Source organism: Marmota monax, unplaced genomic scaffold, assembly GCF_021218885.2.
Source record: "Marmota monax isolate L192 unplaced genomic scaffold, Marmota_monax_Labrador192_F-V1.1 WCK01_AAM20220418_F8-fsc00131, whole genome shotgun sequence".
NCBI classification, from domain to species: domain Eukaryota; kingdom Metazoa; phylum Chordata; class Mammalia; order Rodentia; family Sciuridae; genus Marmota; species Marmota monax.
This window is the reverse complement of record NW_026693141.1, coordinates 551,822-574,653: the sequence shown is the minus strand read 5'-3', so window position 1 is coordinate 574,653 and position 22,832 is coordinate 551,822. Positions and strand designations below refer to the sequence as shown.

Sequence of the window (22,832 nt, the reverse complement as noted above, 5' to 3'; positions counted from 1 at the left end):
ATGAAAACCATAATTGTAAAAATTACAGAAGTTAAAAATTAAACCTACCTCCCACTTGGAGACCAAAGTCAAGGGAATTAAAAGGGCTAAGAATGAATAGCCAATATTTTGACCCTTGTCTTTCAAGTTCAGCCAGAATACAGGGAACAATGGGACCCACCTAAGTGCCCTACAACTTTGGTGAATCACCTCACCTCCTGATCATGAGGACCTTAAAGAAAGGAAGCCAATCACTGTGCATCATTAATTCTCTCAAGAGGAGGGTCATTGGAGAGGGAAGCATCCCTAAAGATACCAAGGGAAGTCACTTGGTCAAGAAGACCCTGACCTGTTCCCTGCATATGGAATAACTGGTAGAGGAAAAAGAATGGAGGTGTGAGGCAGTTCCTCACAGGTTCCTAATTTAACTTCTGAGGAGTCTTGGATGATCTTTGTAGTATGAAGGAAAGAGGTTAACTTTTTGGCCACCATACGGGTTACCTACTTGATCTTGGACACCCAGTAGGGAAGTATGACCAAAGACAAATGTGTTAATATGAGGGTCATACATGAATATTTGTGTGTGTGTGTGTGTGTGTGTGTGTCACTGGGGACTGAACCCGGGGTGCTCTACCACTGAGCTACATCTCCAGCTCCTTTAATTTTTTGTTTTGAGACAGGGTTCACACTGTTATTAATCCTGGCCTTGAACTTTCGATCCTCCTGCCTCAGCCTCTAGAGTCCCTGGGATTACAGGCCTGCACCACCCTGCCAGGCTATGCACAGGTAATTGTCATGGGCCAGCCAAGGGCTGTGTGTGTGAGCTGTGAGCACTTTGAGCACACAAGCAGACTGGACTCACGTTGCTGCTCTGTCTGGGCTGTGCACGTATGTGTCCTTTTTGCTCACTCTGTCTTTTAATCCCACACAGGACCTGAGATGGGTGTGACTTGCCAAGATGTCAATCAATCTGCTGACCACAAGACATCACAAAGTTAGACTCAACCCCCTGAAGCCTGACCCTTCATCTTATTTGGGAAGAAAAGTCCATCAAACCTCCCTTTTTGTGTCCCCCCTATATAAGAGTAAAGAATTCATTTGGGTCAATCTCTTTCCAACGGATCCCTAAGGATAAGAGCCATCACCGGACCATAAGAAAAAGGTACTTTCTGTCTGTGTGTGTGATTATTTGTGCCAACCCAAATTCACCTGGAATGACCCTGAATGATCTAGTTGCGTGTCATGGCAGATAATTAAAAGAAAAAGACAGTGGCTCCCCCTTTTTAAAATTTTTAATTTGTTATATATGACAGCAGAATGCATGACAATTCATATTACACATATAGAGCACAGTTTTTCGTATCTCTGGATGTACATAGAGTCGAGTCATATCCTTCATGTCTTCATACATGTACTTAGGGTAATGATGTCTATCTCATTCCACTGTCTTTCCTACCCCCATGTCCCCTCCCTTCTCCTCCCTCCCCTTTGCCCTATCTAGAGTTCCTCTATACCTCCCATGCCCCCAACCACATTATGAATCAGCATCCTTAAATCAGAGAAAACATCCAGCAATTTAGTGAGGACCTAAGCAACTCAGTGAAATCCTGTCTCAAAATAAAATACAAAAAAGGGCTAGGGATAGGCTTCAGTGATTAAGTGCCCCTAGATTCAATCCCTGGTACCAAATAAATGAATACATAAAAGGTAAAAAGGGCTGGGTATGTGTTCAGTGGTAAAGTGTGCCTGGGTTTAATCCTCAATAGCAAAAATAAATAAAAAACCAAATTAATTAATTCAGAAGAAAAACATGCACATAGTAATAGTAATGAATACATAATAATGAATACAAGTTTTTTTTCCACATTTTTATTGGTGAGTTATTTTTGTACATATTGATAGGATTTGCTGTTACATATTTGTACATGCACATAAAACATGAATCCAGTTTTTATACCAATAGACTTATAAAATATATATAATAAATATACATAATTTCTTTAATGGAAAAAGGAGCCTGTTTACTGTAACAAAATCTGAAATAACCAACTTACAAAGAAGAAATCCTTATTCTGGCTCATAATTTTGGAGGCTTCAGTTCACGGTTGGTTCCATTGCTTTTGGGCCTATGATCAGGAAGCACATCATGGCGGGCACATGAGGTGGATGAAGTTTATCATCTCATGGCAGCCAGAAAGCAAAGCAAAGAGAAAGAGAAGAGGCCAGGGTCCCCACATCCCCTCCAGGGGTATGCCCTCATAGGACCAAAAGCTTCCCACGAGGCCCTACCTCTTAAAGGTTTCCATCACATTTCAGTTGTGCTACACTGAGGACCACGCCTTGAACACCTGGACCTCTGGGGGACATTCCCTATTCAAATGATAGCAGAGCCCATAAAGGAAGAAGTTCTAGAGCCTACAAATGTCATACCCAGCTGGGAAACACACTGCCCTGCAAACTTGAGTACAGACCTGCACCCTGCCTAAGGGTCAGTTGGGAAGGACCTAATTGCTTACACAAAACTGGCACATTAAGAAGGAGGAGGTCTAAGGCAAGTCATTTCAGAGGAAGTTTGGATGACAAAACTGCCAAGAAGAATTTTTTTAAAAGTAGAAATTGGATGAGCAGGAGTAAGGCTGAAGGGAAGCCAGGATATTTTCTAATTTGAACGGGAAGCTGGGATCAGAGGAACTGAGGAGTTGGGTCTCCCTATACAGGGAACAACTAGACCCGGCACAGATGGATTCCTGTAGGCCAAGGCCAAGGCCAAGGGACAAGTGTCCTGAGGCACGGGGATGCCAAAGGGAGAGACTCTGCTCTGGCTGGGTACAAACTGAGCAGTCTTGGGAAGCACTTACGGTGTTCCTGTTTTGCCATGACTCAGGAAGGGCTGGGCAAGGAGCCCGGTGGTAGGAAAAGAAATAGGAAATAGATCTAGCAAAAAGCTTCGGTATGTTCCATTTCTCCTTCTCCTCCTCCTTTTCCTCCTCCTCCTCCTCCTCCTTATTATTATTATTATTATTATTATTATTATTATTATTACTGGTACTCCCTGGGATTGAACCTAGAAACATGTCACTGAGTTATATCCCCAACCCTTTTTCAAGGGTTGAAGCTTATCGTCTCATGGCAGATGAGACAGCATCTTCCTAAATTGCCCAGGCTGGCTTCAAACTTTCCATCCTCCTGCCTCAGCCTCCTGAGTCACTGGATTATAGGCATGTGCCATTGCACCTCGTTTTCTTCTGTCACTTCTAAGAGACTGTTAGCTGGACTTACATCCATCCCATGCCTCTCCATTTATATGAGTAAGTGAAACATATTCTGTCAGCCCCAGAGAGAAACAATGCAACAAAAGTGCTTTTATGAGTTACACAATTTTATTAAAAAAATTTGAAACTATCTCAGCTGGGCATGACACAGCTATTCAGGAGGCTGAGGCAGGAGGATCACAAGTTCAAGGCCAGCCTCTTCAATTTAGCAAGACCTTACCTCAAAAGAAAAAAAAAATTTAAAGGGTGGCAGGGGTAGGGGAGAGGCTAGAAGTGTAGTTCAGTGGTTGAGTGCTTGCCTAGCACTCCAAGGCTCTGAATTCAATATACAGGACTGAAAAGTGAAAAAAGAAAAAAAAAATCTGTACACGAGACTCATAAAGCATGGGTGTGGCATAGAACAAGAAGATATCTCTTTCTTGGGGGACTTTAGAAAGTCCTTGGAAGAGTACTTATCTTAGACAGACAGGCGTGGGCCTCCCTTCTCATTACTTCCCAGCTCCAGTTTTGATGGGTCTTACAAGAATGACAGCATCCTTGGAGTTATCAAGGGCCCTACAACCAGAAACTCAAATCACCCCTCTCCTCCTCTAAGTAAGCCACCTCCCCCTGCCTCACACTGGGATTGAACTCAGGGGTGCTCTACCACTGAGACACATCCCCGGCCCTATTTATTTATTTATTTAAATTTTGAGACAGGGTCTAGCTAAATTACCCAGTCTGGACTTGAACTTGCAATCCTGGGATTTTTTAGATGTACACCACCATGCCCTGCTAAGACTTTTTTGTTTCTTTTAATCTGGGTAAGTTATATACTTAGATCCTTCTTCTCTTAAGAGAAATTCAAAGCTAGGAGATTCCTCAGTTCATCAAGGAAATAAAACTTCATTTTCAACTAAATGAAATTAAAATTAATTATTGATGGCATGAAGAGAAGCGGGCTGGGTGCAATGGCTTCTGGTAGATTATATCGACTTTGGAAAATTTTCTGTTACATTTTCTGCTGACACTTGCCTTCTCCTTTATTTCATTTTGACTTCTATTTAATTCAGGATTCAAATCCACTACATTTATTATTTCTTCTCTCTAGGTGTCAGTGGGGCTTGGGGGACACATAGAATGTTGCAGGATGGAAGTGGGGCTGGGCTGTGTCTGCCATCTGTGGGTTGGCTCCCCCTGAAATGTGATTTGTATATCTGGCCCTTAGATGTGGTCATCCCTGTCTACAGGCATCCAAGATGTCCATATCACCATCAAATCCCAAGCCATAGAGCCCTAACCTGAAACTCATCTCTTCTCAATGTGATGAGCAGTTTGTGTACTTTATAGACTTTACAATCCCAACTATGAGTTCTCTGTGGCCTGGCTGGCTCTCTTCCTTCCATCCAGCTCCCACAGTAGACATGCACCATGGAGCTTCTCTTCCTACCATGTGCAGAGGCTCATGGGGCATCCCGAGGCTGCCCTGGGACCTGCACACCTGGATGCCTCCTGTTGTCATTGTGATTGTCCTAGGGCTTCCCTCCAGGACTCCAAGCCTTTTCCTACATTCACCCTGGGAAGTGGGGGTGCAGCTCTCCTGTGATCTGGGACTTCCCAACTCAACTGGATATCCCCAGAAGTACTCCCATGTTCTTAATCATCTCTACCATGAGATTATCGATGGTTCTTATTTTCTTACATAATCTTTTATTTTCCTTTTTACAAAGAGCATATATTGCTTTTGTAAGGATAAAAAGTGAAAGTTTGAAGCTGAGCATGGTGGTGCAGGCCTGTAGTCCTAGCGGCTCAAGAGGCCGAGGCAGGAGAATCACTAATTCAAAGCCAGCATTGGCAAGTTAACTAGGCCCAAAGCAACTTAGCAAGACCCTGCCTCCAAAAACAAAAAAACAAACAAACAAAAAAAGCACTGGGGATGTGGCTCAGTGGTTAAGCATCCCTGAGTTCAATCCCTGGTACCAAAGTGAAAGTTGAAGCAGGGGCAATGGCACATACCTGTAATCCTGGAGACTGAGGCAGGAGAATCACACATTTAAGTCTCAGCAAATTATCAAGATTCTAAGCAACTAAGTGATGTTATGGGCTAGGCCACATGGGCAATGACCAAACAGACTCCATTTTACCCTGAGACCCCATGTCATGTAAGAAATGCTTCTCCCATGAGAAAACTCCACCTCTGCCATCCTGATCCTGCTTAGCACACCCTGCTTAGAAATGCAAATGTTTCTGTTCTTACACAATGCAAAATTGTTCTCTTTTTGGTTCCCGTTTTTCTTGGAGAGTGTACCCTGTCAAAGAATGATTATCTAGATGTTAACCATTCTTTAACTTGTACCCAACTAAGGTCGTTTTGACTCACTTCACCTTCTACTTCTGATTTTAGGTCTCATGATGTTTGTTTATGGCTTTGAATCATAGCAACAGCCCCTTATGATTAATGTGATTTGGGACTATAAAGGTGCGCTCTCAGACTTGCAGGGAGTTGAAGGGTATAGACTTGCAGTCTGCTCCTTGGCCCTCCAGCTGGTGAATAAAGATGGTTCTGTCTCCTGCTGTAAGATTGACTTGGTGATTTATCCCAATCTCGCCATAACATTTTGGAGGCCCCAGCAAGATGATCACTGCAGTCAAGGCTGTGGCTCTCTGGCACACAAGTGTCCCAGATCCTCTGACGCAGAGAGGCGCCCTCCCCTCTCTAGTTGTGGGAGATCTCTGCTTTGTGAGGGTCTGGACCTCCTGTGGTGACCAACTGGAGCCCACCTATAGAAGCTCTGATATAACTCACATCTGTAATCCAGTGGCTTTAAAGGAGGACAGATCTGCATATGTTGGGAGGTACCTCGTTTATTCTTTCCATTTGAGTCGATTGTAAGATTGTAAAGCCGTGGAGGTTCCTAGCGCCTAATTGTAAATCTTTAGAAGTGTATCAGGGGCTCTCCTCTGGGGGTGTGTCTAGTGCTTGATTGTAAAGCCCAAAGGTGTACAAGTGATCCAAATACCTTTGGTTCACGTGTCAAACAATTAATAAAATGTTAATGTCTATAAAATGTCTAATATCCATTGTTTCTAGGATTTTTCTTCATCAAGAAAGAGATGGCTGATGCTATTCAATACACTTGTCTGATGTCTTGGTTTTAAAAATAAGTAAATCAGATTTGACATATGTGGGATTGCTCATGGATGTGTTTGTTAGAGATATCTAATTGGTTTACAGAATGAAAGCACTAACTGTTAAATATAACATCAAGTACTCTTAACTCCTTCAATTCTATAAATTAACATACTTAAACATTACTGGTGTTTTCATAAATTGGTAAAAATTGCTCTGTGTCATTACTAAAAACATGGTTATTAACAGTTAAATGTCCCAAAAGGTATAATTCTATAATTGTGTTTCAAATAGAGTACTGTAAATAGCATAAAGAATTTCTCCTGCAGGTTTCAAATAGAGTAATTTGTCTAAATTCAGAAATTTACAAGGGTTGCTTCAGAGTGTAAATTTTAAAAAGGGGGTCAAATGATAGGAAAAAAGTTTAAAGATTCTAAATATAAAATTTTCTGGGTAAGAAAGTCTTCATGTGGCAAAGTTATAATGCATCTAAGTAAACAACAGAGGGTCTAATTAAGTGACAAAACAATCTATATAAATAAAGAGTAAGTTTTAAAAGATTTGTGTGTAACTAAGTGTTGCGATGGGCAAAAAGTGTGATTTATGCAGTCAAGGGGGAGAAATAAAGAATGTTCACACGGTTCTGCCCTTTTCAATGCTTTATTCACTCAAATCACTGATTACAATTCCACTCTAAGGATTCAAGAAAATGACAATCCTTAATGCTAGGCACTGCGATAGATATAATCAATTCACAGCAAACAATTCTAGATTAATTCTAAGCACTGCAAACATGCTTAATCATGACAGGCTCGTGACAGACATTCCCTCTGCATGCTAAGCTCAAGTGCCAGGTCTAAAGTCTCAAGCCTTAGGGTCCAGCAGATGCACACACACTCAGACTTTGGTGATCAGATCAGGAACCAAGATAGGCTTCTCCTGGGGTGGAGCTGACAGCTGGCTGAGGAGGTGGTCATAGAGAGAAGTCCTTTTCTCACCAGGGTCAAGAGAGTTTGAGAGCCGTGCGAATAACACAGAGATCAGGCAGATGAGAAGAGTTGGGATGTCACTCCAGGTCCTCATCAGGCTCTCAGACTTGTGTGCATCAGTGTTGGCTGGCTGAATGTCTATTCATTTGCTCCATCATTTACACTAAATTTGGGGGCTTCTGACTACCCTTTCAATCCCTATCAGCTGCTACCGGATTTCTCAGTGACGTCATTCGTTCTGAGGTTAAATCATCTGGTCTCCTGGTCCACAACCTGATTTTCTTGCTTCTCGCTCTTTATCAGGGCAAGAGCAATGCCAGAGACTTCACTCAGAGTTTGTCAGGGTGGGGAAAAGTGACTTGTTTGTGCCTGAGGGTCATACTGGAGGACTCTGTAGTTGTGCCTCGTGAGGCTGCAGATTTCAAAGTGGAGTTTTTAAAATGGAATTGCTTAGGCTAAGACCTAAGGCCATCCTTACACTAAGTTGGTTAAAAATAAGTAATATGATCAGTTAAAACTATTCAGTTTGTTCCCTAAAGTCAAATATTAATGTACTAATTATGTACATCCAATATTAATGTATTAATATAAATCATTTTAATCTGTAATTTAAAATGACAAGGATTTCTTAAAACATTAATCTACTCTTAACATTGTGTCTATTAAGTTTTATTTTCTAGAACAACTAGTCTTAAGAAATTAGGTTTGTTCAACTGGTTAAACAGCAACTGATATTTTAGGGTATTGTACTATACTACAAAGTCTAAATTTTTCTTTAAGATCTAGACTTGGTTAATATAAAATATAAATATAATTATGACACTATACTCTTCTTTGCATATTAAATATGCTCATATCTTCCAGGTATACAAGTCTTTAAAGAAAAAGGTTTAAAGAAGCATTTTATCAAGCTGGTGTTCTCCAAACTAAAGTTGTCTGTAATGGTAGTTTAGACTTGTAAGGATAACAAATTTTATTAGGGATTTAGTTATACCATTAATTGTTTTTTAACCAAACCTAAACCTTAGGTTACTTTTTACACTTGGATAAATGTAAATGTATTTCTAAAAGAAATCGCCTAATCAGCAATTTAGTGAGGCCCTAAGCAACTCAGTGAGACCCTGTCTTTAAATAAAATATAGAAACAGGATAGGGATGTGGTTCCAGGGTTGAGTGCCCCTGGATTAAATTCTCAGTACCAGAGAGAGAGAGAGAAACTCTCCCTTGCCTCAAAGTACTATGTCCATCCCCGAATAGATCTTTGGAGAATCTTCCATTGTGTGTGACACTTAAGGGTTAACAAACCCTTAAGTGTCAGTCACAAAGTCATTCATAACTTTTTTTTTTTAATAGGAACATTTTTCAGGAGTTGTTAATCTTTAATTTACAGCAATCAGGTTTACTACAAGAATTTTTTCTTTTGCCAGGCATCGTGGCACTCTCCTGTAATCCCAGCCACTATGGAGGCTGAGAATCGCAAGTTCAAAGCCAGTCTCAGCAATTTATCGAGTTCCTAAGCAATTAAGGGAGATCCTGTCTCAAATGAAAAGGACTGGGGATGTGGCTCAGTGGTTAAGCGCCTCTGGGTTCAATCCCTAGTACCAATATAAATAAATAAAATGATAAATAAAAAGAATTCTTTTTTTCCTAGGACTACATGCAAACCCAGGCACACACTCTGCCTCTGAAGTTTGTCCCCAGCACCAGCAATTAATTTTACAAATGAACTTCCTGTTTTAGTGTCTGCCCTTGGCTCTGGCTCCTCCCCTTGGGCCAGGGCCAGCCTCCCCAACCAGGATTTAAAGCATCTGTGAGCCTCATTACCGGGACGCCAGACATCTATTTGCTCTCTGGAAGCCATTTCTGCACCAACCATGGCCACCTTCGTGGAGCTCAGCACCAAAGCCAAGATGCCCATTTTGGGTCTGGGCACCTGGAAGGTAAATATGCAAATTTTAGGAGGCCTGCTTCCCTCCGGGGTTGTCTGAATACTTTCTCTGTTGTCAGTTGGGACAGGGGTTTAAAGAGGTGAAATTCAGCCCTAGAGCTGAATTTCTCTGGGCCGATGGAGGCTGGAAAGTTACAGACTGGCTGTTCTTGGCAGGGTGAGTGCTTCACTAGCAAGTATCAAGTTTCCATCACAAGTTGGACTTACTAAAAAAAGAAAGAGCCGAAGAAAGAAAGAAAAAGAGAACACGGCAGCTACTCTCAGCAGTCTTTTTCTTCTGAAACACTGCTTAGTTCTGGGACATGGAGAGAGGGGCTCAGCATTTCTTGGCCTTGGGTTTGGTGATGGCTGAGTGATTGAGAGGATCCAGAGCTCTATAATAAGGGGGGCTCGGGGTGTAGTACAGTGGTAGAGCGCCCTGAGTTCAATACCCAGTAACTTAACAAAACAAAACAACTCAGACCCAACCCAGGCTACAGAATCAATATTTGCTTTACTGAGATCTCCAGTGGTTGTCATGCTCATTAAGCTCTGAGAAGTACTGGGATCACAGACAGCCTCGGTCATCACAGAGTCAGGAGCGCAGGTCCCACTCTGGCTGTGTTATTGTCAGCAGGCAAAATGCCAAAGGCACATCCCAGTGCCTCAGGAAGCAGATTCACCGGCCTCTCTTGGAATTTTATCATCTTCTAACTCTGCCCCCCCCCTTTTTTTTTTTTTTTTTTTTTTTACCATTTCCCTCAATGCTGACATCACCCTAGCTAGTTTCCAAGATCCATCTTTGGAACCTTTCTTTCCTCATGGCTCATCTTGCTGAGTCATTCCTCTGTGTGTCTCTCTTTTTTTTTTTTTTTTTTTTTTATACTCAGGTCGTTCTACCACCGGTCTATATCCCCAGCCATTTTGACATTTTATTTTGAGACAAGGTCTTGCTAAGTTGCTGAGGCTAGCCTTGAACTTGTGATCTTCCTGCCTCTGCCTCCTGGGTCACCTCCTGGCTCACTGGGATTACATGTGTACACCATCACACCTGACCTCCTGAGTTACTTCAGGTCTAGTTTTCAGCCTGGCTTTGAGAGCACTGAAGTGGAAGCTATCCATATTTTCTAGCAACTGGAGATACTTCAGGACTTACCTGAATTATAGAGGAATTGACGTTTTAGGTAGGATAGGGCTCCAGGTCACAATCATAAAATTAATTAATTTTTTTTCTTTTGAAAAGTTTTCCAAAGTGTGTTTTATTCCCTGTTATCCCCTGGCAAATGGGACCTAGATTTGGAGGAAAAGTAACTGATGGCCTTTTCTTTTTAGTCTCCTCCAAACAAAGTCAAAGAAGCCGTGAAGGTGGCCATTGATGCAGGATATCGCCACATAGACTGTGCCTACGTCTATCAGAATGAGAATGAGGTGGGAGAAGCCATCCAAGAGAAGATCCAAGAGAAGGTGGTGAAGCGGGAGGACCTCTTTATTGTGAGCAAGGTACGTATGGCCCATTTGGTGGGAGGACTGGACTTCAACGCAGGCAGAAGTATGTGGATGTGGTCAGTGCCAAGAACCCGCCCAGCCTTTCCTCTATGTCCATGTCAACCCCAGCTCTCTTCATGTGGGCCTTTAGTACGTCCCTCAATACAAACATCCGCACGAGTACTGACATGTGAAAGATACTGCTGTAGTCCCATACACCTGAGTGGGGCTGGCCCCAGTGCCCTCGTCTTCCCTGTTTTCTATCAATGGGATCCCTCTGCCCAGTGACGATCAGAGGCTAAGGGTGCAAACAGTGATGGATCCTGACGCCAGACCTTCAGCACTGTGGTCTCAATGGATGTTGCACTGAGGTTCTTAGTCAGGGGGTTTTGGAAAACGGTGGGAGCATTTTTTATTATCATTTAGAGATTTCTTTTTATTTCAAGCCAGTAAAAACTGTGTTATAAAGTGTACAACAAAGAAGGAAAAGGATAATTGTTACATGAAGGAGTTGAAACCTGCTGGATAAGCAATTTGCTAAAAAATCTGTAGTTCCAGGTCCTTGGAAAATGCATCTGGTAGGATAAATAGATTAGCTGTAGGCAGGGCCCCATCTGAAAGAATTCCTTATCAAATCATCAGTTGGAGCCTAATAGATGAAGATACGGTATATAGAAAAAGGGGACATGTGCTTGAAATGTAAAAGCTAATCACAATTCCTACCCTCAGAGAGCTGAGAGCCAAGGAAGGGAATAACACAGGTACAAAAATATTTAATTAGTGGCCAAATATTTTAACCAATGTCAGAAACAGATAGAATGTTGAGAGTGTGAAAAAATAAATTGGCCTGATATCACAGTGTCTAGGCCCGAAATTCCAGAGACTTAGGAGGCTGAAGCAGAAGGATCACAAATTCAAGGCCAGCCTCATCAGTTTTGCCAGATCCTATCTCAAAATAAAGTATAAAAAGGGCTGGGTAGCTCAGTGGTACAGCATCCCTGGGTTCAATCTCCACTACCAAAAATAAATAAATTGCGCTCATCTCAGGAAATACAGCCTTGGCTGAGGACTTTGTGTGCTGGGTCACTATCTTAACCACCTTAGTTATAAACGACCTGTTCTCAGGATGGATCATGCAAATCACAAAGCAGGGAGAGTGAGTGTGGTACAGCCCCTCTCTCTCCAGTCCTAAGGCCTTGCTGTCTCCCCCTGCAGTTGTGGTGCACCTTCTTTGAGAGGAAGCTTGTGAAGGAAGCCTGTCGGAAGACCCTCAAGGATCTGAAACTGGACTATTTGGATGTCTATCTTATTCATTGGCCCCAGGGATTTCAGGTTTGAACTATTCCTGAGCAGATAGATGCCAGAAAATAACTGTGCCAGGATGGGGGTATCCAGTGGACAGGAGTTCTTGTGCAGAGCAGGAAGGTGCTGGTTTGGAAGAGAGGCCTAGATGACACGTGGCCACTGAGGTAGGCACATGCCTAAGTTTTCTTGCGGTTGCATCTGAGAGAGACAGTGACTTCTGGCAACTCAAATAAGCTGCCACTGCCATGTGGCCTTTGTCTTGATTGTGTGCCATCCCCCCCCCCCCCAGGAGAACTCTTGGGATACTCTTGCATAACATTATCTCAGGGCTCAACACTCCTGTTAATCAAAGCACACCCTGGGAGTGGCATCTTGGAGAAAAGCCCAAGCATGGTGATACTGAAAGGCAGCCATTTCTCACTAAAGAAACAGACTCTACTTCTGCCTGCTCCTGGAGGTGAGAGGGACATGAATTCCCAGCCTCTTCCCTCATGGTCAGCTAGGTGATGTGGTATGCCACCCAGGCTCCTAGAGGCTGTGAGGACAGAAGTGAGTTAACATCTTCCCTAGGAAAACCATACCTTGAGATCCAACCCTTGTATATTGACCTTGAAATTAATGTTTACCTCCAAGTTTATCTGGGGTCTGATAATATAAAGTTAATGTCCACGGTGATAATGATGGCTTCTAGAATATTCTAGTGATGGATTGTAAAATCAATCCAGTAGTTTATAAAAATGTAAGAGTTTCCATGCCACAATAGATTGATATGGAGTTTTTATTGAAACTCACTATCTACAAGTGTGTTCTCCAGTGTTTGATAAAAATAGTGTGCAGATGTGGGTATAAAAATGGGAATCAGAGCCAGGCACAGTGGTGCATGCCTGTAATCCCAGTGGCTCAAGAGGCTGAGGTGGGAAGATCATGAGTTCAAAGTCAGTCTCCACAAAAGTGAGATGCTAAGCAACTCAGTAAGACCCTGTCTCTAAATAAAATACAAAATAGGGCTGGGGATGTGGCTCAGTGATTGAGGGCCCCTGAGTACTCCAGTACCCTGCCCACCCCACCCCCGCCAAAAGAAGTAGAAATCGGGATCTGAAAACCTTGTTCAACAGGGCCACATATCCAGATGCACATTACAATAAGCTTTTTGTTCTCCTTTTACAGGCTGGGAAGGACTTATTCCCCAAAGATGATAAAGGCAACAACCTCATCAGTAAAGAAACATTCTTGGATGCCTGGGAGGTAGGTTCTAGTTTCTTCTAAGTGTGTTGGGAGAAAAAAAATTTCCCTCGGTCATGGATGAGACTCCATGAAGGAGCCCTGCTGCGTTATGTCTAACTCCACCACTGTTATCCTCCAGTTTTTCTCACTCCTTCCTTATCACCTTTGGACTCAGAATCCATCTGACATGATTTACATTTTCAAGGCTAAAACTGTGTTCTCAAATGAGATTATAGATATAATGTACCCTAATTTGGGGGATACACGTGCTATTCCAAAGCCATGGGAGGAAATTTTAAAAAGGCATTTTGACTTGAGTTTGTAGGTGTTAGCTGAGTAACCTTGGATCAGTTATTTAACTCCTGAAATATTCAGTTTCTTATTTTTTAAAAATACTATAGATAGGTGGGTGCAGTGGCACACTCCTGTAATCCCCGCAACTCAGGAGGTTAAGGCAGGATGATGGCAAGTTCAAGGCTAGCCTCAGAAAATTAGCAAGACCCTAAGCAATTTAGAGAGACCCTGTTGCAAAATAAAAAATAAAACAGAGCTTGGGATGTGGATCAGTGGTCAAGAGCCCCTGGGTTCAATTCCCAGTACCAATAAATAAATAAATTCCTTAATTAAATAAAATAAAAAGGACTGGGGATGTAGCTCAGTGGTAAAGCACCCCTGGGTTTAATCTCTCTGTGTGTGCGCAACTGATACACGTCCGCAAGATATGGTAAAGATTAAGGTAGCCAACATGCCAGGAACTTTAATCATGGACTCAGGACTCAGGTCTGTCTGACTAAGAAGTTCAACTGCATTGGTCTTTAGCAGAATGCTTGGTAAAAAGTGAACACATATCATTCAAACATAAGGGAAAAGGAGTGCCCCACTTCCTAGATCCAATAATGACCTCATTCACATAATTTGTGTCTAAAATTAAATTAAGGCATGAAAGGTTTTCTGAAGTTTTTTTTTTTTTTTTTTTGAAACGATCATGTGCTCTTGCAAATGCCAGCAGAGAACAAGTGAATGAACAAGTCATAAATGAATAGTGACAAAGGGTTTCAGGGATCATATTGTTCTATCATCTGAGTGGGACACATTTCCTTAGTTTGTGTTGTTTTTTTACCACTTAAAATAGGTTAAAACTGTCCTAGCCTGGAATTGATATGATAAATTAAATGTAAAGTTTTTATTTTATTTTGAGACAGAGTCTCACTAAGTTTGTTCAGAAATGTTTACCCATGAGCACAGCTTTCTTGCTTTGAACCTCAGCAACCAGCAATATGAAAATTTAGATAGCAAAAATGATGTGATATCAGGAAAAGGATAATGAAGCAGGAAAATCATCACTTTATAATGACAAGGTTGGCAATCCTGGAAATACACTTGAAAGGAATTATCTTTGGCAAGCAAATCATTAAATTTGCCTGCTAACAGCAGAAAGCTTGTTACTTGGAAGTATGGGAAGAAACTATCTGAATTTCTATGGGTGGGTTTTAAAGACTGTCCTCAACCTCTCTGAGTTGTACATGAAAAGAAAAAGAAAAAAAAAACCCAAAACTATTGGTTGTTGCCACCTGTAGTATTGCCATTGGATTTTCTCAGCAGGGATATGCCATTTATAGTTCATTTCTGCAAGTCAAAATGATAAAAGAAGCAATGCTTTATATAATTAAGAGCTATACCAAATTATTGAAAATCTCATATCGCAGGGCTGGACATGCCTGTTAATAACGTGACTCAGGAGGTTGAGGAAGGAGGATTGCAAATTGGAAGCCAGCCTTAGCAATTTAGTGAGGCCATAAGCAACTTAGTGAGACTCTGTCTCAAAATAAAATAAAAAGGGCTGGGGATGTTGCTCGGTGATTAACTACTCCTGAGCTTTACCCAGTACCAAAAAACATATAATAATATCTAAGAAGCGTGAGACTATATATAGAAGTAAATCAAATACTTTGGGGAAAGTCTTAGGAAGATGTCAATTTGTCATAATATCCAAACCTTCTTCTATAATTAAATATAAATCTCTGTACCAAGTGGAAGAACACCATGAATGTACAAGCTGTGAGCTGGAACCCAGGGGCACTTTACTACTTAGCTACATCCCTAGTCCTTTATTTATTTATTTGTTTGTTTATTTATTTATTTATGGTACTGGGGATTCAACCCAGGGTTGTTTAACCACTGAGCCATATCACCAGCCCTTTTCTGCATTTTATTTAGAGACAGGGTCTTGCTAAGTTGCCTAGGGCCTTGCTAAGTTGCTAAGGCTGGCTTTGAATTTGGGATCCTCCTATGTCAGCTTCCTGGGCTGCTGGGGTTACAGGTATGCGCCACCATGCCCAGACCTTTTATTTTTTTTACTTTTAGACAGGGTCTTGCTAAGTTGCTCAGGATCCTGCTAAACTGCTGAGTCTGGCCTTGAACCTGCAGACCTCCTGCCTCAGCTTCTGGAGTCATTGGGATTATAAGTGTTGTACTTTTCTTTAATGACCTTTCAAGGCATTATCCAACCACATAAATACTTGTTTGACATAGTCACTAAAATATACTTATTAAGCCTGAAACTTCAAGAATAGATACTATTTTCTCTTTGCTAATGACAAAATTGTGGCCATAAAAAGAAATTTGAATTCTAGTTAACTTAGAAAAATATCAACATATTTATTTTCTTGCCACAAGACACATTCTGTTTGAGGAAGTTTTCAGGTTTAATGATATAATGAACAATATAGTGGTTTATGTGAATGGGCTCAAAATGAAAATTTTGGCAAGACTCACAAAATAGCCTGAGATTTCAGCATTCGTTTTTGCATTAAATTGAGTGCATTAATTTGATAGGTCCACTTTGTCATATATATTCACTAATCCTTTTCGTTGCAGGTCATGGAGGAGCTGGTGGATGAGGGGTTGGTGAAAACTCTTGGTGTTTCCAACTTCAACCACTTCCAGATTGAAAAGATCTTGAAAAAGCCTGGACTCAAATATAAACCAGTGACTAACCAGGTAAATTCTAGTCAATGAAAGGGTCCTGCCCTATTACTTCTTAACATTAGGAGGCAAATCCAATGCTATATACTGAGTCTAGTCTCAGGGATCAGTGGTAATGATGCTTTCAGGGTGGTGGGAGACAGATCTCAGGGTCTGGTTTAGTAAGTCTGTCAATATATTGTGTGTACAACTTTCTGTGAACCATTCAAAATGCAAGCAAACTTTCCTAATGATGGAGATTGTTCATACTTGCAGGTGGAGTGTCACCCATACCTCACCCAGGAGAAACTGATCCAATATTGCCATTCTAAGGGCATCACTGTCACAGCCTACAGCCCCCTGGGCTCTCCAGATAGACCTTGGTGAGGCTTCTGAGTGGTGGGTCTTTGTCTTAGTACTCTTAAAAATATTACTTTATAACTGGTTGAGTTTGGTATGAATCTGTAAGTCACCAGAAAGAAAAATGTGTCTAAGGCAATGTGCTTAACCCCTCCAAATGGGATTATGGTGGGAAAGAATGGGAGTTTAAAAAGAAAGTGCAACACTTCTGACCCTCTGAGAATACTCCAGTGCTAGACCAGCCTTGGTGAAATGCTGAGGCTCCAGAGCCCGTGGATGGACTAGCTCATGGGAAAGACACAGAGCTTCTGGGTTTCTCCTGTTGGTGTCCCAAATGGAGAAGGCTCTGATGCCCAGCCTCGAGATTGACATTGGAGTGATGTGCTTATGCATTTGGTAACCATGGTGATTATTCATAACAGCTAACTTTCTGCCTCTAGGGCTAAACCAGAAGACCCTTCACTATTGGAGGACCCTAAGATCAAGGAGATTGCTGCAAGGCACAAAAAATCCCCAGCCCAGGTACAATGTGGGGTTTTTGCTCTTTATCTTTATCCAGCAATCCATTTATTCTACAGTCTTCTGTTTTATTCCTTTTATTGTCTTCATTTGACTCATTAGAGGGGAGGAAAACAGGAAGTAAAGCACACTCATGTGCCTTCTTGGAAGTCTTGTTAGGACCCCCAGGAAATACAGTGGGTATCAATGAAACAAGGTTTATTAGTCAGCTTTCTGTTGTTTAGAAAATCAACAGAAAGGAGAAAAGATTTATTTTGGCTCAGGGTTTCAATATTTCAGTCTGTGGTCATTTGGCCCCATCACTTTGGGCCTTGGTGAGCCATGTATGGGCCATGTGTGGTGGAGCAAAGGTGCTTACATCATAGCACTCAAGGAGGAAAGGTGCAGGAGGAATGAGAGAGAGGGAGGGGGGAGTGAGAGAGAGGGAGAGAAAGAGAGAGGGAGACCCTTCAAACAAAGGCCAGTGACCTACCTCTTCCAACTAGGTTCACAGCTCTCTGAAGTTTCCACCACCTCCAAATAGTGCCACACTTGGGGACCAAGCCTTCAATGAGCCTTTGGGGGTATTCCAGGTCCAAACTCTAACACAAGTGTGGCCTCTGTCTATTGGCTTCCTACCAAGTTGTCTAGCTGAACCACAGAGAATGGTTTTGGGTTCATATGCCATCTGTACCACATCTCAGCCTTATGACCTCCAAGGACACCTTCATTTCTAAACAAGGAAAACCATAGGGTTTTCCCATAACCTGCTAGTTAGGGAGGGAAGGGGAGAACTGGCCAGTGTCTCTAATAGTTAAGCACTTGGCCCAACATTCACTGTTGTAGCTAAAGCCTCAGTGAGCTACAGAGATATTTTATTTTTCCTTTTTCTGGGAGAGGGGGGTCCTTGTGGACAAATAGAAATATGAAGTCCTCTTTCTTCACAGGTTCTGATCCGGTTCCATATCCAGAGGAATGTGGTGGTGATCCCCAAGTCTGTGACCCCAGAACGTATTCTTGAGAACTTTCAGGTGAGATCCTATCTGATCATCTGGTATTCCCCAGTGGAGGAGGTGGCAAGGGAGACTCTCTCTCCAGGTTTTTCATCTCATCCCTGTGTATTAGTGGCTCCTGCCATCTTCTCCACTCTTAGGTCAGGAATCTGGCCTCAGAGCTGAGAGAAATGATCACAGGATGTGCTAGGGCAGTGACAGGAGAATCCCTGTCAGATCTGAGCACACTGAGAAGGTTCCTAGTTGTCCTTGAGCAATCAGGTCATGGGCCACATAAGAGACCTCCTAGCAGCAGATGAGAGATGGACTGTACTTGAAGAGCTATCCTTCTAGAAGAACCTATGTGAACAGGATGCTGTATAAACTGAGGTTTAATACCTACAAGTCTGGTATCCCTCCTTTGGGCACACTACACCCTATAAATACTGCAGAGTCTGGTGGGGGGGAGGGGAGAAATGGGGGGGCAGGAAAAGATATTGGGGATCTAAGCCAAGGACACTTTATCACTGAGCTATATCACCAACCTCCCTCACTTTTTTAAGAGGGGGGTCTTGCTAAATTGCCCAGGCTGACTTTAAACTTGGTTTCCTCCTGTCTCAGTCTCCCAAGTGGCTAGAATTATGGCACGTACCACCACATCTAGCTAAATACTACAGTCTTTGTGTGGGACCCAATTTAGAGAAAAATTTATATCCACTTGACATACAAAGGACATCTGGACTCCTGTGGCCAGTTTGTGCTACAGATATGAGCTTACTCCCTGCTAAAATAACTGAAGATCTCAAATCCCAGGAATTGTCTTGCCAAGGATGTTTTGGAATTCTTGCCTTTCCAGGTCTTTGACTTCAAATTGAGTGATGAGGAGATGGCGACCTTACTCAGCTTCAACAGAAACTGGAGGATCGGTGTCCTGGCTGAGTAAGTGTCAGCGGGTTAATAAGGAGGATCATGGGGTTTTGTTTGTTGTTGCTTGTTTTGAAGAGGTAGAGGATTAGCTGGAAAGATTGGAAGGCAGCCGCATCTATATTTGTCTTTTAGTACTATTTTCTTGTTGTTCTTGAATACTATTGGAGTCCTGGGGAATCATTCTGGAAAGACATATTTCTAATTGCTGCTCATTGTCTGAACTTTTGAATGTAGAGCTAGAATTTCAAGAGAAGAGGTGTCATTGCTCTGTAGGAGGCAGAAGTTTCCATTCATTCATTCACTCAGCAGTTTACTGGTCATCTACAATGTGCCAGGCATTTTCTAGGTGTTTGGGAGATCACACTTTGTACAAAGTTCCTGCTGCCACAGTCTTAAATTCTAGTTAGGGAGAACAAAAGTAACTCAAAATATATATGTCAGATAGTAACAAATTGTACAGGAAAATAAAGAAGGGTAAAGGGGATAGGAAGAGGTGGGTCCTGGGGAGGTTGGTACTTAATATTGAGTAGGTGAGGGAAGGTTTTGCTGATAAGGTGACAGTTGAGCAGAAACCTGAAGAAAGTAAAAAATAAGCCATGTGGATTTTGGGAAGAAGAGCATTTTGGGCAGTGAAAGCAGCAATTTCAAGGGCCTTGAGGTGAGAATGTGTTTGGAGCATTTGAATAAAGAGGGCAGTGAGGCTGGAGTGGAATGGATGACAGGAAGAGTAGAAGGGATGAGGCTGGAGAGAGGTGTCCAGGCTCAGAGCATACACAGAGGGCGTAAACCATGAGAGGGACTTTCATTTTAGCTCTGAGCTGAGAAACCATTGGAGGATTTTGGACCGAGGGCTGGCAGGATTTGACCTAACATGTTTATGATGCCATTAGACATCCAAGAGGGAATGTCAAATACAGAGTTGGACTGGAGGATTCAGGAGTAAACCTACCTGGCTTCTCATCCCAGCCCCACCATTTACTTACCAGCTGTGTGGTAACTTCATCAAGTTGGCTTCTGTATCTACAAAATACGGAGGGAGGGTAGTAGTAATTACAGCAGACATCTATGGAATGTTGGCTCGGAATGTACCGGGGATCCTAAGTCCTTTACCTGTGTTGTTAAGTCAAGCATCAATTCCACTGTTATTCCCAACTCTCAGTGTTGTGAGAATGAATTGACAACACTTGTAAGGTGCCAGGCGTGGTGGAAGCCATTGAATTATGATTTCATTCTGGTGCCCTGGTCACTACTTACTTGCCTGCCTGCTTTTCTTAAATACCTCTCCCACTGATTTGAAGGAAGGTCAAGGTATGAGCTTCCCTACTTATGTCCTCACAGAGTCTTGGGGGAAGGTGGCTGAGGGAGCACCAGAGAAGAATGGATTGTTAGAGCACAGTTGCTGCTTTTGTGGAACACATTCTCTCTGCTTGTTTCTGCAGCCAGGCTAATTTGCCGGATTACCCCTTTAATGCCGATTACTGAAGCTGAATCTCCTGATGAGACACCTGGTGGATTCTTTCTCTTCATGAAGTGGAATTTGCTCTCCCTGAGGCCCATTTTAACTAAATTTATATGAAATTATATTGTGCTTGATCTTGTCAGAATCTAGGCAAAATTAAAAAAAAAGTTTATTAGTGCATTATAATTGTACATAATGGGATTTTTTAAATGCTCTAATTGTCCATGCACACAACATTAGTTGCTCAATCTCCTTCCCAGAACCTTCTTTCCTTCTCCTCCCTCCCTCTAAGCAAGGTTTGATTTAGATCCATATGTTGAATCAGGGAAAGACTTATACAGGGAAGTATGACTCAGATGAGCAAATGACTATTTCTTCCACTTATTTGATCTGAACAAATGTTTGTTAAACTACAGGGTCTCTGCTACCATTGAGGATGCAAAAATAAAAATAATTAAAAAATAATGAAAGTAATCAACGTGTACTGAAAGTTCACTGTGCACCCATACACCTTGAAGTGCTTTTCCTCTCTGTGAGCTCACTGAATTCAACTTTCATCATTCCAGTTTTTCAGAAGATGAAATGGAGGCTCAAGGCAACCCAGGTAGTAAGTGGCTGAACCAAGTTTCCTTTTTACCCCTAGCACTGGGGATTGGACTCAGGGGGCACTCTACCAAAGAGCTACATCTCCAGCCCTTTTTGTTTTGAGACTGAATCTCACTAAGTTCCAAGGCTGACCTCAAACTTGCATTCCTCCTGCTTCAGCCTCCTAAGTCCCTAGGATTTCAGGCATGTGCTGGTAGGCCTGGTTCCATAGTATTTTTCCTTATGAAATATTCCAGTTATATAGAATGTCCCGACGATAACATAGTGAGCATCTGACATACTTCAAATTAAAAAAAAAATTTTTTTTTGAGACTTTGGGGACCAAACCCAGGGCCTCATGCATGCTAAGCAAGTGCTGTACTACTGAATCAAGCCTCCAGCTGAAAAATGAAAAGAAAGCATAAAGAAATAAGTGGTTACTAGTAAAGTTGAGGACCACTTCTTCTTCTCATTTCCTTGACTCCTCAGAATTAATGTCCATCCTCAGATTCCTGAGTCACCTCATCCTCTGTTGGTTCTATGCCTGCTTACTTACAGATCAGCTTCCTCGTCTTACCTTCTTCCATTCTGCAGGATGGTGGGGAGAGGAGGTCAACACCTGGATTTCCAGACTTCCTAGTTAGATGGTTTCCTCTGGGATTGCTTAAATAGGGTGTACTGTTAGGAGATTAGAGGGCTGGGGGAAGGGAAAAGCCTAATGTTTTCTCTTTGAGAGGTCTCTCCATTAGAAGTCAGATTTCCTCTATTTTTCTTGTGGTCCCAGCTCTTGCCTGGCAGCCTCCACCATGATTCTATCTCCTAACACATGACACAGCTTCAGAGATTAGGAAACACTGCTTTCTTCTATGTCCTCTATCCCTAGGGGCAGTGTCTTTTCTGCTATTGCTAACTCATCCTCTCTCTCATCCCAGTTCTTCCCTCCCTTGTGCAGACAATTTTAATTAATATCCAATGTTCAAAAATCAGTGTTGGACTGGGGTGTAGGTCAGTGATAGAGTGCTTGCCTAGCATGTGTGAGGCCCTGGTTTCATCCCTAGTACTATTAAAAAAAATTAAAATTAGTGCAGTTCCTGTCCTGGCTGGACCCTTAACTGATGCATTTTTTCATCCACATTTTTACACATTATTATTTACGCACACAACCCCACAAATAATTCATGAGATTATTTGGAGGTGTATAAAGATGTATGAACATTATATATATGAAGCAATTTAAAACCAGAGTCCAGTGATAGTTCTATTTGTTGTTGTTGTTGTTTTTGGTACTGGAGATTATACCCAGGAGCACTTTACCACTAAGCTACATCCCCAGTTTGTTTATCTGTTTTTCTTAGGAGACGGGATCTCACTAAGTTGCTGAGGGTCTCATTAAGTTGCTAAGGCTGGCCTTGAACTTATGATCCTCTTGCCTCGGTCTCTTGAGTTGCTGGGATTACAGGTGTGTGCCATTGCACCCAGCTTTATGCACATTTTAAAAATTAGAACTTGATTTTTGAATTTATTATCCAAGTAGCTAACATAGTATTTCTTGATATTATCTGAAACATAATTAGGCCCCACTTTTCTCAGTAGTCTATTTGTTTCTGTATTCCTTTTGGCTCCCTGGATTCAAGTGTTGTATTCAATGTGAAGTGTGTTTAGTTGTGTCTACAGTGTTGGCAGCTTCCCCATCACCATGACCTTACATCTGCGCTCCTTGTACTTTGGCATGGAATTCGTGCTCCATGCAGTTTAGT

At 42.0% G+C, this 22,832-nt stretch overlaps 1 protein-coding gene across 1 annotated transcript; it reads left to right on the top strand.

The window, feature by feature from the left end:
- The first annotated feature begins 5,946 nt into the window (after positions 1 to 5,946).
- Positions 5,947 to 20,964, top strand: Akr1b10 (aldo-keto reductase family 1 member B10). The gene is made up of 11 exons (XM_046455117.2): positions 5,947 to 6,086; positions 9,001 to 9,289; positions 10,609 to 10,776; positions 11,977 to 12,093; positions 13,234 to 13,311; positions 16,168 to 16,290; positions 16,531 to 16,637; positions 17,055 to 17,136; positions 18,060 to 18,143; positions 18,961 to 19,043; positions 20,471 to 20,964. Exons 2-11 carry the CDS (start codon positions 9,224 to 9,226, stop codon positions 20,511 to 20,513), a joined length of 951 nt encoding a protein of 316 aa, XP_046311073.1. The 5' UTR covers positions 5,947 to 6,086; positions 9,001 to 9,223; the 3' UTR covers positions 20,514 to 20,964.
- Positions 20,965 to 22,832: the final 1,868 nt, after the last annotated feature.

Coding starts and splice junctions, on each gene's coding strand:
- Akr1b10 (XM_046455117.2), top strand. CDS start 9,224: ATGGCCACCTTCGTGGAGCTCAGCACCAAAGCCAAGATGCCCATTTTG. Junction 16,638..17,054: donor GGCTCTCCAGATAGACCTTG/GTGAGGCTTCTG, acceptor TTCTGCCTCTAG/GGCTAAACCAGAAGACCCTT. Junction 17,137..18,059: donor ACAAAAAATCCCCAGCCCAG/GTACAATGTGGG, acceptor CTTTCTTCACAG/GTTCTGATCCGGTTCCATAT.